Source organism: Larus michahellis, chromosome 12, assembly GCF_964199755.1.
Source record: "Larus michahellis chromosome 12, bLarMic1.1, whole genome shotgun sequence".
Classification (NCBI taxonomy): domain Eukaryota; kingdom Metazoa; phylum Chordata; class Aves; order Charadriiformes; family Laridae; genus Larus; species Larus michahellis.
In genome coordinates, this window is record NC_133907.1 from 3,910,808 (window position 1) to 3,926,612 (window position 15,805).

General features: G+C 50.0%; 1 protein-coding gene across 14 annotated transcripts in view; it reads right to left on the reverse strand.

Moving 5' to 3' along the window:
• Positions 1-15,805, reverse strand: part of KCNQ2 (potassium voltage-gated channel subfamily Q member 2) — a 78,100-nt gene that overhangs the window by 43,478 nt on the left and 18,817 nt on the right. For all 14 annotated transcript variants that reach the window (XM_074604701.1, XM_074604698.1, XM_074604691.1 and 11 more), the window contains exons 2-8: positions 10,041-10,131; positions 8,355-8,481; positions 7,026-7,201; positions 5,745-5,870; positions 3,269-3,379; positions 2,507-2,602; positions 1,692-1,786 (exon numbers count right to left, since the gene is read on the reverse strand). In XM_074604701.1, the coding sequence (XP_074460802.1) occupies positions 1,692-1,786; positions 2,507-2,602; positions 3,269-3,379; positions 5,745-5,870; positions 7,026-7,201; positions 8,355-8,481; positions 10,041-10,131 (822 nt within the window). The remainder of the gene's footprint in view (positions 1-1,691; positions 1,787-2,506; positions 2,603-3,268; positions 3,380-5,744; positions 5,871-7,025; positions 7,202-8,354; positions 8,482-10,040; positions 10,132-15,805) is intronic.

Sequence of the window (15,805 nt, forward strand, 5' to 3'; positions counted from 1 at the left end):
GAATGGCAGTAAAACCTGACCAAGTCCACTGAAACCGGCCCCTGGCTTTCTGCGTTTTGCAGCGGACTTTGGACCAGGCTCCGGTCCTCACCCCCCCCAGTAGCTGATCTCAGCCAGCGCCGCCAACGCACGGCGAGAAGGTCAAGTACTGGGAGAGGGGGTGGGTTTAATGCTATTGGAAAACAGGTTTGGTCTGTTTTGTTGGGTTGTTGGTTTGGGGTTTTTTTTTTTAAGCAAAATCGTGAAGTCGGTTCATAAATCTCGGGGGGGGGGGGGGGAAATAATCGATCAGACACACACCGGGAACAAATCCAATGAAAACTTACTGACCACGACAACGTGACTTCCAACAGGTTTTTAAGATGGTTTAAGAGGCTGGCTGCTGCGCTTTAAATACAGGCTAATGCTTACCCTAGGAAATACATCCAGATTGCCTGGCCAAGGGCTAAAAGGCACCACTTTTCGTGGCAAAACACAAAGGGATTCACACCTGCAGTGGCACGACCCGGTGCTGGAGCGCAGCCCTGCGTGGGAGCAGGGAGATGGAGCACAGCGAGCCCCATCACAGCCAAGAAAACCCCGCGAAGCTACGGGAACATCTAACCAACACGCCCGACTCCTGCACAAACCCAAAGAGATCTGGGTAGCCCCTAAAAACACGCGAGAAAGGGATGCAACAGCCCTGCCCGGGATGCAGTGCAGTGGAAAATGAAAAGCAATCTTTTGCATTTTAGGTGCTGGGGAAGCCTCCTCCTCCTCGATGCCACCAACCCCAAGAGCGGCATGGGGGATGCAGTGCTTCCCCACGTCCCGGAGGCACAGCGCAGGACTCTGTCCCCATCTCCATGAAGCTCCAAATCCCAAGAGGCTGTGAATTCCCACAGCCCTGCTATAACCTGTGTTGTTTCAGCTGAAAGAGCTGCCTGGGTACGATGACGAGTTACCTCTCCTCAAAGCAAGACAGACGGACGCTGCTAAAAGACAGCGGTGCTTTATCAGCATCATCCGTCACGGCTCCGCCGTCCCTTCCCTACTCATGTCAACAGATCGTGATGGATAAATGAAATCCAAGAAATGGGAAAACGCTCACTGAATCCCGATTTGGTTTTCCTCCTCTTACAGAACAAAAGAAAAAAAAGGAAAGGAAAGGAGGAGCCAGGGCAAATGCACCTGGGGAGAGAGCTGGGCCAGGCGAGGGAGGGAGAGAAGTTTGCTGAAAGGCAGAAGGACCATTAGAGACCAGCTGGAGCGGTGAGGAGAGCCCGGGCAAGGGCACAAGGAGGGGGGCATTTACCTACGATCCAGAGCAGCTCGGGAGGGAGGTCTTCACACCTGGGCACGGCAACTGTCACAACACAATGCAACTACCAGCGGACGTGGAGAAATAAAGGTGAAAAGAAGAGCACGTACACACACAGACACAAAAAGAAGAAAAAAAAAAAAACACACAACAGGGAAATTAAAATCAAGTCAAAAAGAAATACACCAAAAAAACAAAACCAAAAAAAAAACCAAAGCAAAAAAACTCCAAAAGAAAAAGCATATACCGGCCTTTAAGAGGCCTTCAAATCAACTTTTTCAACTTAAAAAAAATAAAGAAATGAAACAATATATCCAGATAACAAAAATAAATATGGAGACGGTGGCACCATGAGGAAGGCAGTGGAAGAGGGAGGTGGAGGAGGAGGTACCTGTACATGGGGACGGTGACGGTGCGTTCGTAGTACTGCCAGGTGGAGTGCAGGTCCGTCCGGGACAGGTTGGTGGCATAAAATCTCCAAGCCGCCTGCAGAGGAGACACGGTGGGATGGTGGCCCCAGGTGTGCCCAGCACTACCCTGGGTTTTATAAACCTCAGCCAACACCAAGTCCTCCCTCTGTTTTCTGTGGGACGGTTCTGACATTCCGCCTTTTCCTTGATTTGAGACATGACAAATTCGGGGCGGTACCACGATACTCCGGACGATGTGAGCCCGGGTAAAAGTGCTGTGGGTCCCAGGCGTTCGCTGCCAGGGTGAGGTCAGGGATCAAATGGGTGTTGTCGCACGTCAGGGAGTTAAAAAAATTTGGAGAGAGAGGAGCAGGGGAATGTCAAATGACTCTAATTTCAAATCACCAAGGCCAGCCTTCTGCGCAGACATCTGTTATCGTGAAGAAAATGCTCCCAATGGTAACTTTATATCAGTATGAATAATCGCTTTGGGGAGGGGAAAAAAAAAAAATTGGTGAAAACAGACTGTCCTAATGCATTTGTCTTGCTGCGCTGGGCTGGATTTCGTTCCTTTTCTCCCCCGGATTGCCTACAACATACGCTATTTTCCCATGGCTGATTTCCTGGCATTTATTCCCAGACAAGACCAGTCACCAGCTGCTGTCTCACACCTCACACACACAGCCCCGTTTTTCACCTGACCGTCTCCTCCTCTATTTCTAAAAAAAAAAAATAATTAAGCCTCCCCCCAAACTGGGGTGACAACCCCCCAGGGCTCCTCGGATGCGCTCCTCACCTGAATCAGGCCCGCTGCTGGGTTTCGCCTCTTCTCAAAGTGCTTTTGTCGATGCTGCTCTTGAACCTTCAGAGCAAACCCCGAACCCAAGATGCCCTGGGCAAGAGAACGAAAACCTGCAGTTAGCAGGGTGTTAGCCACGTTTCCACTAAAAAGTTGCAGCGAACTTTCCCTCCAAAGGTTTATTCTGGATCATTTTTCGCTTGGAACGCACGGGGGGAAGAAGGAGAAGCCTCCATCCGAGGCAGCGCTGGCAGAAGCTCCCCCTGAAGGGGCTGCAGACTCTGCTGGCGCTCACGGGAATTGCTGCTTTTACCAAACTACCTCCAGCTGGCTGATAAAATACAACACAACCACACCGTGCTGGCATTCAGCAAATTATCCCCGCGGGGGAAAATCAGATCCATGCAAGATGCTGAAATTTGCTGCGAAAGGGTTGGGGGTAATTTGCTGAAATGGCGTAATCGCCCCTAGGAACAGCCCTTGGCAGGAAAAAAAATGGTTTCACTTCAATAAATATTTCTGCAGAGCCAAATCTAGAGTTTCCATCCTGTTCGCTCATACACACGGTGCCCGGAGCTCGGAAAACTGAGACAGGTTTTCCCCTCTTCTCCCGTTTTTTTTTTGACTCAAAAGCCACGGAGCAGCCGCGGTCGGGAGGTCTCTGGGTGCATCACGCCACTGTTACGTTGCCACCAGCTCCTGGGGCTGGGGACAACGCGCAGCCGAGCTCAGCCCCACTCTCCCCAGCGAGGTGCTTACGGCAGGAAGGGCGAAGAAGGAGACGCCGATGAGCGTGAACGTCGCCGCCAGCAGCCGCCCGTTCCAGGTCTGCGGGTACTTGTCCCCGTAGCCGATGGTGGTGAGAGTAATCTGCAGGGAGGAGAGAGATCACCGCACAGCCCTCGGTCCGACAGCCCTAAAACTGAACCAACACAGCCAAAACTCCCACCAACACCGGAGCGGGACATGGAGGAGCCAGGGCCACCACGTGCCCCGAGCCGAGCAAGTCGAGGTGCGGCTCGGAGGACACCGGCTGCTCGGGACGGGCACCTGGGCGGGCAGGAGCGATGCCCTGCCACCCCGGACAGTCCTGCCACCCTCCCTGCTCCACACTCTGAGTTTTCAAGGCCGGTCGGGAGCGTTTTCTCGCCTTCGGCTGACACGGAGGGAGCTGCCATCTGGCGCAGAGGCTTGCGGCAGCTCGGAGCCTCCCCTGGGAGATGGGGTTGCGCCTTCGGCAGGGGAAGGGAACCGGCAGAGCTCCCGCAAACTCCCTTTTCAGCATCTCATGAAAGAACGCAGGGCGAGCTGCATGCATAAAGAACTGATGCTATTTATTCCTAATGAAAAAAGCTGATGTTGTTTATTCCTAATCTTCCCAGCACTGCCTATTAGCCGGTCTCCTTTCCTATTTAAACACAGCGTATTAGCCCAACAGGATGAATTACGGCTGCTTCATACAACCTAATTTAGGGATGTTTTTTCCCCCTCCTCGGTATTTTTGCAGTGCACCAGGCGAGCGCTGGCAAGCTGCCGTGCGTGCATTTTGGGGAAGGAACCGAGAGATTTGTTGGAGACAAAGAATCCCCAGAACTCCAAATTGCAGGAAAAGATGCATTTGCCCACTTCGGTCCACGGACATCACTAATGGGAAATGTTGGGCATTCCCTGAGGCTTCCGAGAGGATTTAGAGAGCCTGGGACTGGCAGGGCAAGGCAGGGAGAGATTAGGAACATCTTCTTGTGAGAATTCTGCTCAACGGACCCCAACATCCCTGTTGTCTCCGTCCCAAAGCCACCACGGACAAAGCTGCCCCCAGGGACAGGAGCCGACACCGTGCTGATGTGGCTTTAGAAACCTCATGCCTTCAACTTAGAATAAAATCATTTTTACACAAATGGAAGTACGATCCCAAAGCACTGTTTAATTGGACCCACTAAAAGCCCTATCAATTAGACGCCATTTGGACAAAGTGGTTAGAGAACGCATCTACATGGCTATTCCTCGCTGAAACACAATGTCGAAGCAACGCGCTCTCCATAATCACTGCAAAGTTGAATAAATTTATTTTTTTTTTTTATAATTTATATAGACATCTACAAGGATTGCATCTACTAAGATCCGACCAAGGGATAAGTTTCTGAACATGATATTTAATTTATTTTGCCCATCTTTTAACATCTGTCTGTATTGGACCCGTCAGTTGGACCACAGCAAAATCTGTTTATTTTCATGAAGCTCAAATTTTACTCCCAGCAGCTTCTCAGTGGCAAAACAGTCTGGTGCATCTCCATGTCCTGAAATGAGGAAGGGGTGATCCTCTGCCAACGGCTCGCACAGCCTGGGAAGCAGGAGGGATGAATCTGCGCATGGCTCTCCCAAGACTGAGCGCTAATTATGGGCTGCCACTTTTTCCTCATTGTTTATTTTCTAGTTATGTCAAATTGGGCTTTGTTTTTGTTTTTCTGTCATAACCAAGGGGCTCGAAAAGCAATTTACTGCTTCTTTCCCTTTGTTGGAACAGAGGAGCTGCTTGATCAGCCGATTCCTCCCCAAGCCTGTTATTGGGATTTGATCACATCTGGGGGCTTTTCATTACGTGCTTTGTAATCAAGGCCAAAGTAGCGCCACAGTGTCGGAGCAGAAGAACAATAACGCAAGAAGATTAGAACGTCATTAAGTCTCTCTTTGTTAATCGGGTAATCCAATAATTCACACGCACACACAGAGCAAACTGAAAGTATTGCCCTTTCCTCCTTTCTCAGCAAAGATGTGAAGGGGGAATGCTTTCAGCGCTCAAGTCTTTCTGGTACTTAGACCCTATTAATTTTATAAAATTTATTCCAGCATGTTTAACAACGCGTTGCCCGAGGGTGATTATAAATAATTAAAGGGCGGCAGCGCTTGTCAAAACGATGATCAAAGCACGCCGTAGCACGGGGCCTTCATCTGACCTGCCTCTGCTGTCGCGACAGAGCTCAATCTCACGACTGAGAGCACGCCCAGAGTTACCAGTTTCTTTGCAGCTCCAGCTAATTCAAGACGTTCGAACCCCTAACATTTTCTATGAGGTTTATTTAAGAAAAAAAGAGCTAAATGGAGCAGCCTGAAGCCTTTTAATAAAAATGTTAACTAAGCACTCCGTAAGTTGATTCCTCGCATAAGTGATAGAAGATGGAGGGTTAATGGACATTTTATTTTAATAACCAGCAGCTGTTCTAGGAAAATTACTTACCAGACCCCACCAGAGTGCATCTGCGTATGTATCAAAGTGCTCATTTTCTCCTTTCTCGGCCAAGTATACCAGGAAAGAGGCCAGGATGAGGCACAGGAAGCCAATATACCAGGCAGTAATCAGCTCCTGCAAGATCATTAAGGAATAGAAGAGAATAATTGCAATCTGGTGCGCGTCTCCGAAAGCTGAGTTACTTTGCTTGCGGATGGGCCTCAGATCTGAACTTCCCCTGCATTTTCTTAGGTTTCGGGGCTCCGGTTGGAGATCAGTAGTGACACTTTTTTGAGACGGAAACACGTAGCGGTGGTGGCCCCGCCACACGCATGGGGCAATCCCTGTCCTGAAGACCCCCATCATCTAAACACACACAGCAAATGGAGAAGGAAAGGGAGTCTTAATAGCTCCATTATTTCAAGATGCCGAACTGGGACTAAAAAAGAAAAAATAATATTTCCCCAGTTCTCACAGGGAAGGGGGGTTAAAACTGAAATGGGAACCCCAAATCCCTGGGGACTCTGCTTAGGGCAGGTCCCTTCCGCTAACTGGAGGGGAGCTACAAAGCTGGGGTCTGGATAGAATATCCCCCAATTTCAGGGAAGTTTTAATTCAGAATTCACAGGAGCGATTGGTTTTGGATGAAGTTAATACAGCAATGGACAAAAAAGCCACAAAATCCCTGTGATTTTTACGTAGATCCGGACAAGCTGGCTAAGCTTTTCAATGGGAAAAGTGCAGGAAACAGGAGAAAATTCAAATTAATAATTCAGCAGCAGGGAACAAAAAAAGCGATCAACAAACTCTTCCCAAACCGGAGAACGGTGCCTTACACCCGGGACCAGTTCTGCAACTGGTCCATGATCTCACACTGGGAGGAGGAACCCAGCACAACACTCGTGCCTGCGAGAGGCTGCCGCTCGCAGGATGCGCTTTCAGAAACGCTTTGAAGCGTAGACAAAGAGCTGGCAACACCACCTGTGCTTAACGAGGCTGCTGGCTAATTGCTAACTCTTTGAAATGAGCTGTGTCAGTGTGCAGGTGGTCGCTATGTTCAAGATACTCCCTGCAAACATCCGAACATCCCTCCTTTCTCTCCTCTGCTGGTCGGAGGGCTCCATCGGACCTGGTGTCTGACTTTGCATTGCTCCCCGCGTTACTCTGCGGTGACTTTCCAGTCTCCCCAGGCCTGGGAGATGTCTGGGGTGGAGAACTGAACCAAAGGGGCGTCTCTGGTGGGGAGACACACGAAGAGCAACTCAACATCCTTGCCTAGGGCTTGCTCACCTTACTGTGTGCGTAGACCACAGAGCCCAGGAGCTTCCAGGTGCCTCCCCGCCGGTCCATGCGGATCATGCGCAGGATCTGCAGGAACCTCAAACTCCTGAGCGCCGAGGTGGCAAAGACGTTCCCTTGGGACCCCGCTGCCAGCACAGCGATGGACGCGATCAGCACCATGATGTCTGCACCAACAGAGAGCATTGAAAGCTGAAGAAATGCTGCTGAACCACGACCAAACGGGGTGGCGCACCTACTGCCGCCGGCAGCAGAGGCTGTGCAGGAAAGCTGTCTTGTGTCAGTTGTACCTTGTACTGGAAGGACAACCTGGATGAAAGGAGCCACTACGCACCTTATGGAAACGCCCTAGTTTCTTTCTCTACACTCATCCTTCCTATAGAAAACGTGTCAAATACTGCAAAGCCTGAATTCTGCTATGATTCAGTGTTAACACCGCTAAACTGGATTAAATCCTTGCAAACTGCATGCCCTTTTTTTAATCAGCCGCAGCTGCCTGTTACAGTGTCACACAGAGGTGTGAATTCCCCTGTCTAAATTGGGAATGAAAACCTCGAGGTCCACCATAGCAATCTTAGGGTGCTCACGGACGCAGAAAGGCCAAGAAAAAGGCCAACGAAAAAAAGCCTTGCTCTATATATCCCAAATTTGAGGATCCTGAGAACTTCCCTCTTCCCTGGTTTTCTATGCAAATTTTATAGGGGTGCTTTTCTGTGGAATAAGCTAAAAACCTGCACATGACCATTGCCAGCTCCCGGACCTTTGAAAGCAGGCTTCATAGCGCACGGCACGGCCTCTCTGCCCACTCCTTACCCCGTTAAAAATAACTGCTGTGCACAGATGGCCCCTTTCACAAGAGGACCGCCGAGTACTTCACAAACAAGAATTAATTAAGTCTCATAACTCCCTTGTGAGGCACCTCATCAGCACCGGGGAAGGCAAAGTGAGACACCGAGAGCTTCAACGACACCGAGCGATTCGGTGTCGAGGTTGGACACGGGATCGCAGGATCCCAGCGCCTGTGCTCAGCTTCTCCTGGCTGAACCCCCTTTCTGCGGCCATGGGCAGTTGTCAGCGATGCCTGGGGTACACGCAGGGCCACAGGATGGCTCCCCGGTCTGCAGAAAACAGGGTGGACCTCATGCAGAATAACAAAAAACATGCCCATGGATTAGGACTTCGGCCTCTGCACTCTTTCCCTTCTCAAGGCAACCGTGAAGCAGCTGAGGGTCAACTCTCAAAACCCATACAATCGGAGCACTGTGTAAGCAAAAGCCCGCAATAGCCATTTTGGTCTGGGAAATCGGACGCAGGTCTTACCGATGACGCAGAAAGGCTTGCGGGCAAATTTTAACCTTCCCCTCCAGCCCCGGTATCGGCAGCAGCAGCCAGCCGCCCAGATCCTCACAAAGTATTCGACCCCAAACACCACGATGGTGACGATTTCCTGAGAGGGAGACAACGCCATCAGTGGAGAAAGCAGCGTGACGGAGAGCATGCTCCAGAACCAAGTACCAACCCATAACCTAAACTCCGCACACCTCAGAAAACACATCACAGAGCTCTCTGCACCATTAAATGGAGAGCCCAGGCTTGAATGATTGTCAGATCTTTGCTGTTGCGTCTTCCCTCACCCTCCCCTGGCGTGGTGAGAGGTACCGCACATTGCAGCCGTGAACTAGAATTTTGCACCTTCTTATATTGTGTTTGTGTCCCACGTTACAGCATTGATGAGTACATACTTATCATAGAATCATCTAGGTTGGAAGGGACCTTTACGATCATCAGGTCTAACTATCAACCCAACACCGCTAAACCCACCACCAACCCATGTCCCTCACCGCCACACCTACCTGGCTTTTAAATACCTCCAGGGATGGCGATTCCACCACTTCCCTGGGCAGCCTTGTTCCAATGCTTGATAACCCTTTCGGTGAAGAAATTTTTCCTAATACGCATCCTAAACCTCCCCTGGCGCAACTTGAGGTTGTTTCCTCTTGTCCTATCACCTTGGAGAAGACACCGAGCCTCCAGGACTTGGAACTAAACGATCTTTAAGGTCCCTTCCAACCTAAACCATTCCACGCTCTATGACTTGGCTAGGTTAACGCTGAGCAGATCGGGGAAGACCAGAGATGGAAATCACTGGCTACTCCACCCTAAGACTCTTAATAAGCTATTTGAGCTTTTTCCCTAGAAAATTGGCCTGGTTGTCTCTGTTCTGGGCCATCTGGTGCAGGGGCTGTGGAGATCCTCCATCCTTTGATGCCAAGCGAGCATGCCGATGCTGTGCATCGCAGCTCCTTCCATCACCACCCGAACACCTGCACGTTCCCTTTCCTCCCATTTCTTTACTAGCGGCGCTTGCCTCAGCTTGGTCATGTGTCAAACCTGACGAAGCCCTAATTAGCCTGCAGTGCCTTTTGATGCCGATGTAGGGCAGGGACTGGGGAAGAGGAAGAAAGACAAAAGGCAGGCAGAGGCGCGAATCCGGCAGCCCCGCGCCGTGGCGGTGCGTGCAGGATCTCTCTGCGGGCTCTTGATGGCAGAAGCCACGCTGTCAGCGCGAGGGATGCCAGGCTATTTAAGGAACGAAAGTCTGCAGCTTGATGTCGGATCAAACAGTTGCAGGGACGTGGGAGAGGAGCAGGCTGCTCCCTACGCAGCGCACCGGCAGCTTTAAATACTGGGAGCTGCTGGACATCAAACTGCTTTTCAGTGGGGATCAGTCTTGCTACTGGGCTTTGCAATTGAAGATAAATGCAGAAAAAGTTTAGGAAGAAGGGTTTTAAGGGATCTTTAAAAATATTTTTAGTTTATTCCTGATCCAGATTTCTCCTTTTCACATTTTCCCTATTTCTTACCTGCAGGTGCCAGTGGTCCCCTTCTCACAAGCCACAATTTAAATTCTTGCCCAAGTTAAACACCCCCAACCTCGGTATTTTGTGTGCTTTTGACCTTGTTTTAATGCCTCGCTGATGGCTTCATTTGCAGCCCTCCACTTACCAGGATGTAAAGGGCCCCTTCTGAGCTGTTCTGGTACTCATCGATGGTCGAAAAGACAGACAGCACCAGGCAGGAGAAAACTAGTAGAAAACTATAGAACACAAAAATAAAAAGAGAGAGAGAGAGCGAGCGCACATGAGTCTCCAGAGCGGGAATTTTTCACACTTCATCAGACTAATCCAGAGAGCATTTTTGGACGTATTTCTCTAGGAGTATTTACTATGCTGCTCCTACAACACCATGTAAAAAGGGAGAGTAGAGTCCCTGGTTTTACTAACTGGAAGGGTTATAAGAAGACGGACCCACTGGACTGTTCCCAGTTTGGCCAGTTCCAACCCAATTCCTCTCCCAGCTGCTGGCTCTGATCACCTCTGACATTATTTCCCCAAGGAACTGTCAAGCTCTTACTGCAACGCGCTTTCAACAAGCGTGCAAACAACGAGGGAAACACTCGTTTATTAACACGATAAGCGGTGCCCAGACTGGCTGATGAGCAGGAGCCCGGCTGAACGCGAACCCCGACAGAACTCCTCTGATGCTCCGCTTATGCATTCTCCTCACACAGGAGTGGGATTGCATTTCCCCTCCTTGCCAAGGTAGGACATTTTCCGGCGGATTTCATGTTCCATTCCACAGCTACAGAGGTGTCCTGGCATCCGCTCACAGACAGAGAAGGTTTCCACCAGCCCGAGATGCCCACTGCTTGCTCAAACAAAAGGAGGGAAATTAATTTACTAAAGATCTATTTACTGACACAATAAAGTAGGCCAGCTCAGGGAGAAACTAAAAGCTGCATTCTTTAAAAGCATTAAATAATTCATCTGTCTGGCTTTGTCTCGCATTCCTACAAACTGCATATTGAATATTTATAAGGTACGGTTCAGCTGGTGGGTTCTGCTCCTTTTCGTTGTATAAAGCGAAGGAGTTTCACGCCATGCGCGTCGTGCTTGTGGCTTCACAATGACCATTAATGTCACAATAACAAGTCAAAACCGGGGACTTTGCAGTATTTATTTGAACCACAGGCTGAACCGTCCCCTGCCTGCTGGAGGTAAGGGACCTTCGGAGCCATCTCGGCGAAGGCTGCGCTTTGTCAGCAGCGAGATGAATTCAGTGCAGACCAGATAAGGACAATTGCCTGATTTCTCTCTGCAAATTTCCTCTTCTCACACCAGATCTGATACCCAGAGACTTGAAACAACCTCAAGAGAGCAAGAAAAACATCCCTTGCAATCCCACTCACGATGTCCCTAATGTCTCCTTGTGTCTCACTTAAAATGCTTTTTTGTCCCCCAGCTGGTCTCTTAAAACCCCTTGCCATAAACAAGCCTACCACAACCCGCCCTGCAGCCAAACGGGTTCCATCCATCCCTCCGGGTGCCCGGGAGCTGGGGACCCACCGTGGTGGGGGAAGCAGAGCCCCGCATGGCTGAAGGGAGGGAGCTGCAACTGGGTCAAGGCAGCCCCACTGCTGGGGTGGCCCAGATTTGGCTGCAAACTCCTACGTTGGAGTGAGAAACAAATGAATAATCAATGAAAGAAGAAAGAGAAGAGGAAAACAACAACAACAGATAATGGAAAGGGAAGAGGGGGAAAAGAAAATCCTACATTTTCTGATTAAAGAAGTAGAACGTGGGTTGTATTTTTATGACCAAACATCACAACAAAATGCCTGGGGAGGTGCTGGAAGCAAAGCGCCAATATCAATGTGGACTTGCACACTGCGTTGGGTTAGGTGACCACCTCGGAGGGATCCAGAATGACGCCACGTTCAAACGATGAGTCCTGGGAGGGACAAACGCCACAAGAAAGCGGATTGCTGTACATTAAATTTGTCATTAGACATGTATTGATCGGGTAGAAGAAAGAAAGGAAAAACAATTGTATCGCTTTGAATCCCAAGGGTGGATTGTGCAAGCAGCAGTTACATGGGGAGAGCCAGGGCAGCTCCGGGGGCTGCTGGGGCAGTGGGATGCCCAGGTGCTGCCTCTTCCCTTCCCCAGCACACGGCTGCAGCCTTGTCCCCAACCTCTCCGTTCCCTCACCTCCCTGGGGCCAGCTCGGGGCTGCTGTAATTTCGGCTCTACGCTCTCCAGGGCTCTCATTGCCGGGGAGACCTGATGCAGATCATGCTTGCAGGGCCAGCGTTAATTACAGCACTGCCAAGCACGGGAAGCAATAGGGAAGGCACCAGCTTCTTCAGTGAAGTATGGGAGCTCCACGGCCAAATCCCACGTGGACCAAAATCTCCCTGTCTCAGTCCCGATGGGGACATTCAGCCACCAGGTAAGGAACGATCCTGCCAGCAAGGGATGCAGGCACTGGCTCATCACAGGGTGAGATGCTCAAGCATCCCAAAATAGCTCCACAGTGATGCACAGCTGCTCTGTTTGACCCTGTGGTCCGCAAACCTCTGGGAGGCTGTAAAAGCAGACTAAGAACATGAAACCTTTCTTTGCCCCCCTTTCTTTGGAGGCTATATGGCTCCTGGGAGGCTTTGCAGGATCTGTAGACCCCTTATGAATAAGGGTTGGAAGAAGAAAGCCGAGAGGTATGTCCACACCGGAGATGGCGCGTGTCCTCTGAGCTCCCCCGGAGGAGGGCAGTGGGGAACAGGAAGGCTGACTCTGCTTTAATTTCACCTAATCTACCCAGACAGCGCAGGAAAGGGCTCCAGACAATAATGGATAGCTAGGGAAAGGGAAACAGGCCAATAAATAGTGTAGGGGTTGGGAAGAATCTAATTTTTAAAGCTACATATCTAATCAAAGCAAATTATGTCTGCAGCCTGACTCTGGGTAATGTTAATGTGCAATAAGGAACGTTAATTATGTCCCGTCTAATGATTTTTACATTAAAGATGCCAATTCTGCTTAGAGCTTTGGGAGAAGACAATATCCTCCTCCTGAGCAGGCAGGAGCTGGGTCCTACGCAAGGCACGGCTGGAGCCGGCACCAGCCTCTCCCAAACCCAGGCCAGGGTGCTAAGAGTGGGCTTTGGACCACTGTCCCCTCCATGGAGCAATGGCACAGAGGAAGGTGGCTCCAGCCTCCTGGAGCCACTGGAGAAGGACACACCTCATGTCACTGCATCTTCTCCCCCCCCCCCATTCCGACGGGCACCCAAGCACCTTCTGCTGTTGGGCATCCCCCACTCCTGTCGCTTAGACCTTTACGCTCAGCCCAGACTCAGCTGCACAAATCTGACTGCCGCTAATACTAATACATCCAAAGTCCTCCCAAAGCCTGGCTTTACATCCAAAGGTTACGTTGACTTAAAACACCCATACAAGCTTCTTATTACAACCGATAAATCCCAGCACAAAAATCTGCATATCCAGATTTCATACCCATCGTGCTTCATGTGAGCAATACAAAAAAGAAATGACTGAACTCCCTCTCAAAAAAAAAAAAAACTTACTTAAAATGACTTGAAACAGGAAAGACTGTCCTTTTCTTTTCTTTTTTTTCCCCTCAGCAAAAGCATATGATGGAATCATCATCAAGCTTTTCAGGTTAATCATCTCATTTGCCTTCCAAAAGAAACCCCCTTGGAATCTACACAGCCATTTACATAAGAACTTTAAAAGACCTTTAAGTTTATTCCTGAAATACTTGTATTCAGATAACATTCACCCGACATCCAAAAGCTTTGGGCTTCCTCTGATGGAGCACCAGTAATTAGCAACGGGATGCCTGGATGCGATGGGGATGGATACGATACAAGGAGGCGGCCCAAGCTGGTAACAAGCCACTGTGCTTGTTATACACTTCGCTGGCTTTCCCTGGAATTGGGAAAGGGAATTAAAGATCTAATTAAAAAGAGCAAAGCCGGAAAGGAAGGAGTATTTTATGACAGGTATTTGAGAGCTGCACAATGGAAAACAACTGAAAACATTTAAAACTCTTAAAAATTACTTTGGGGATGTAAAAACGGCACTGATAATTGTGCTGAAATAAAACCAAAATGCTGACGGGCGATCCATCTGTAATCCCAGCAATCCGTTTGCTGTGGTCTCCGTAAAGCCCTGGCTTTCAACTATCTGAAACTTCAACGTAAATCACAGGGCCATGAAAACGCAGCAACAACAATAAACCAAGGCGAAAGAACATCCGCACTGAAGAGAAACAGAGATTGTCAAACGCCTTTTGACACTCAGAGGGCCTCATAACCAGAACGGGAGCATTTACAGCTCAGCTCAAATCTCCGGTGAATCAGAAGCAGAACTCTGATAACGCCATGACTTTTCCAGGGCTAAAGACGCTGCGCGTTGCACCTACCCTTAGCCAGGAGCATCCATCATCTTTATTCATGTTGGCAACCCTGCCGCGATTTGTAACCCAGCTCTTCATTTACAAGGCTAAACACGAGCCTAAATGCCTCACTCCGGCTTTCCACATCCCTCAGCCTCGGCCAAAATCATCTTCCAAGGCAACTTCTGTCACTAGCAGAGCCGAAAATAGAAGCAGGGAGTCCTGCCTTTCGGTCCTGTGCCTTAATAAATGCTCTCCTTTCCCAAAATAGCTCCTGATGGCGTCTCATTCCCCGCAGGTTCGGCTGTGCCCAGCCCAGGTCTCACTCCTCGGAGGAGCCTGGAGGCTCCCCGGGCACCCAGCGGGTAGAAAACCTTCCCTATGAGCAACACACAGGCTGGCTCCAAGGCGGGGATTCTCATTGTTTATACACTTTTTAATAAATCTTTAGCAAAAGCCTCTCTGGGACAACGTTAATAGCTCCTGTGCCTCCTCGGTGCACTGAGATGATGGCTGAGCAGCCCCGATAAGACGCACCTTGTTCGTACAAAGCCATAAAGCGTGCTAAGGACGGTGACGTAAAACGTGCAACGGAGCATCTCCAGAGGACCCAAGCAGTTTCCTGGAGGAGGCTGCAGTGTGGGAATTGAGAGGTGGGAATTAATCAGGCTACAGAGAATCAGGTCTTAAGAGATCGCAGATCACATTACAGGGGTGGCACTGGGGTGGGAAGCAAAATGAAAGGGTTTATGTTCCCAACAAGCCCCAAGAAACGCCCCCCAGGCCCCGTGCACAGATGCAGCAAACCTGCTCTCCTGGCTGCCCGACAGCAACGTGGCAAAACACAGGAGGTGGTTTTCCAGCAGATCGGGTTTTTTTGGGGTCTTCCCCGGACACATGGCCAGGAGCGGGAACGCTGCTGGCCGAGCACAGCACCCTGCTTCCCCGCTCCGGCTCCCCTCCAGCCACCGAAACATGCCTGCACATTTACACCCCAGGGAAACAGAGGGGGATGAGATCTCCTTTGCACCATTTTTTTTTGGGGGGAGCGGGGGGAAGGTCATTTTCTGCTTTATGGGCACACAAGGAGCATTCACAAATCCATTCCAGCAAACTAAGGAAAAAGGAATAGGTGTCCATAGCTTCACTCTATGGGCACAAGTCACAAAACTTCTCTTCCCCTGCCTTCCCTCTATTTAGGCAGCACGTTTCTCAGCTAGGAAAAGGGCAGGATACGGGCTCACATTTGTTTTCTCCTTCAACAGCTACCACTTCTGAAATCAGTTCCCACTCCAAAAGCTCCTCCAGCCTTTCCCTCTTGCTTGTATCAGAGCCAGAGAGCAGCAACAGCATCATCTTCCCCGACTGCCCAGAGCCGGAGTCCCCACCTGGACCCATGAACGGCAGGAATTTGAGCAGAAATGGGTTTTATGTGATGTATCTTTGCATGACCCGGTCCAGTAAAGGATCATGTGTCTCCACACTTCCAAGCCAGAGTGAGCCTAAGAGCTT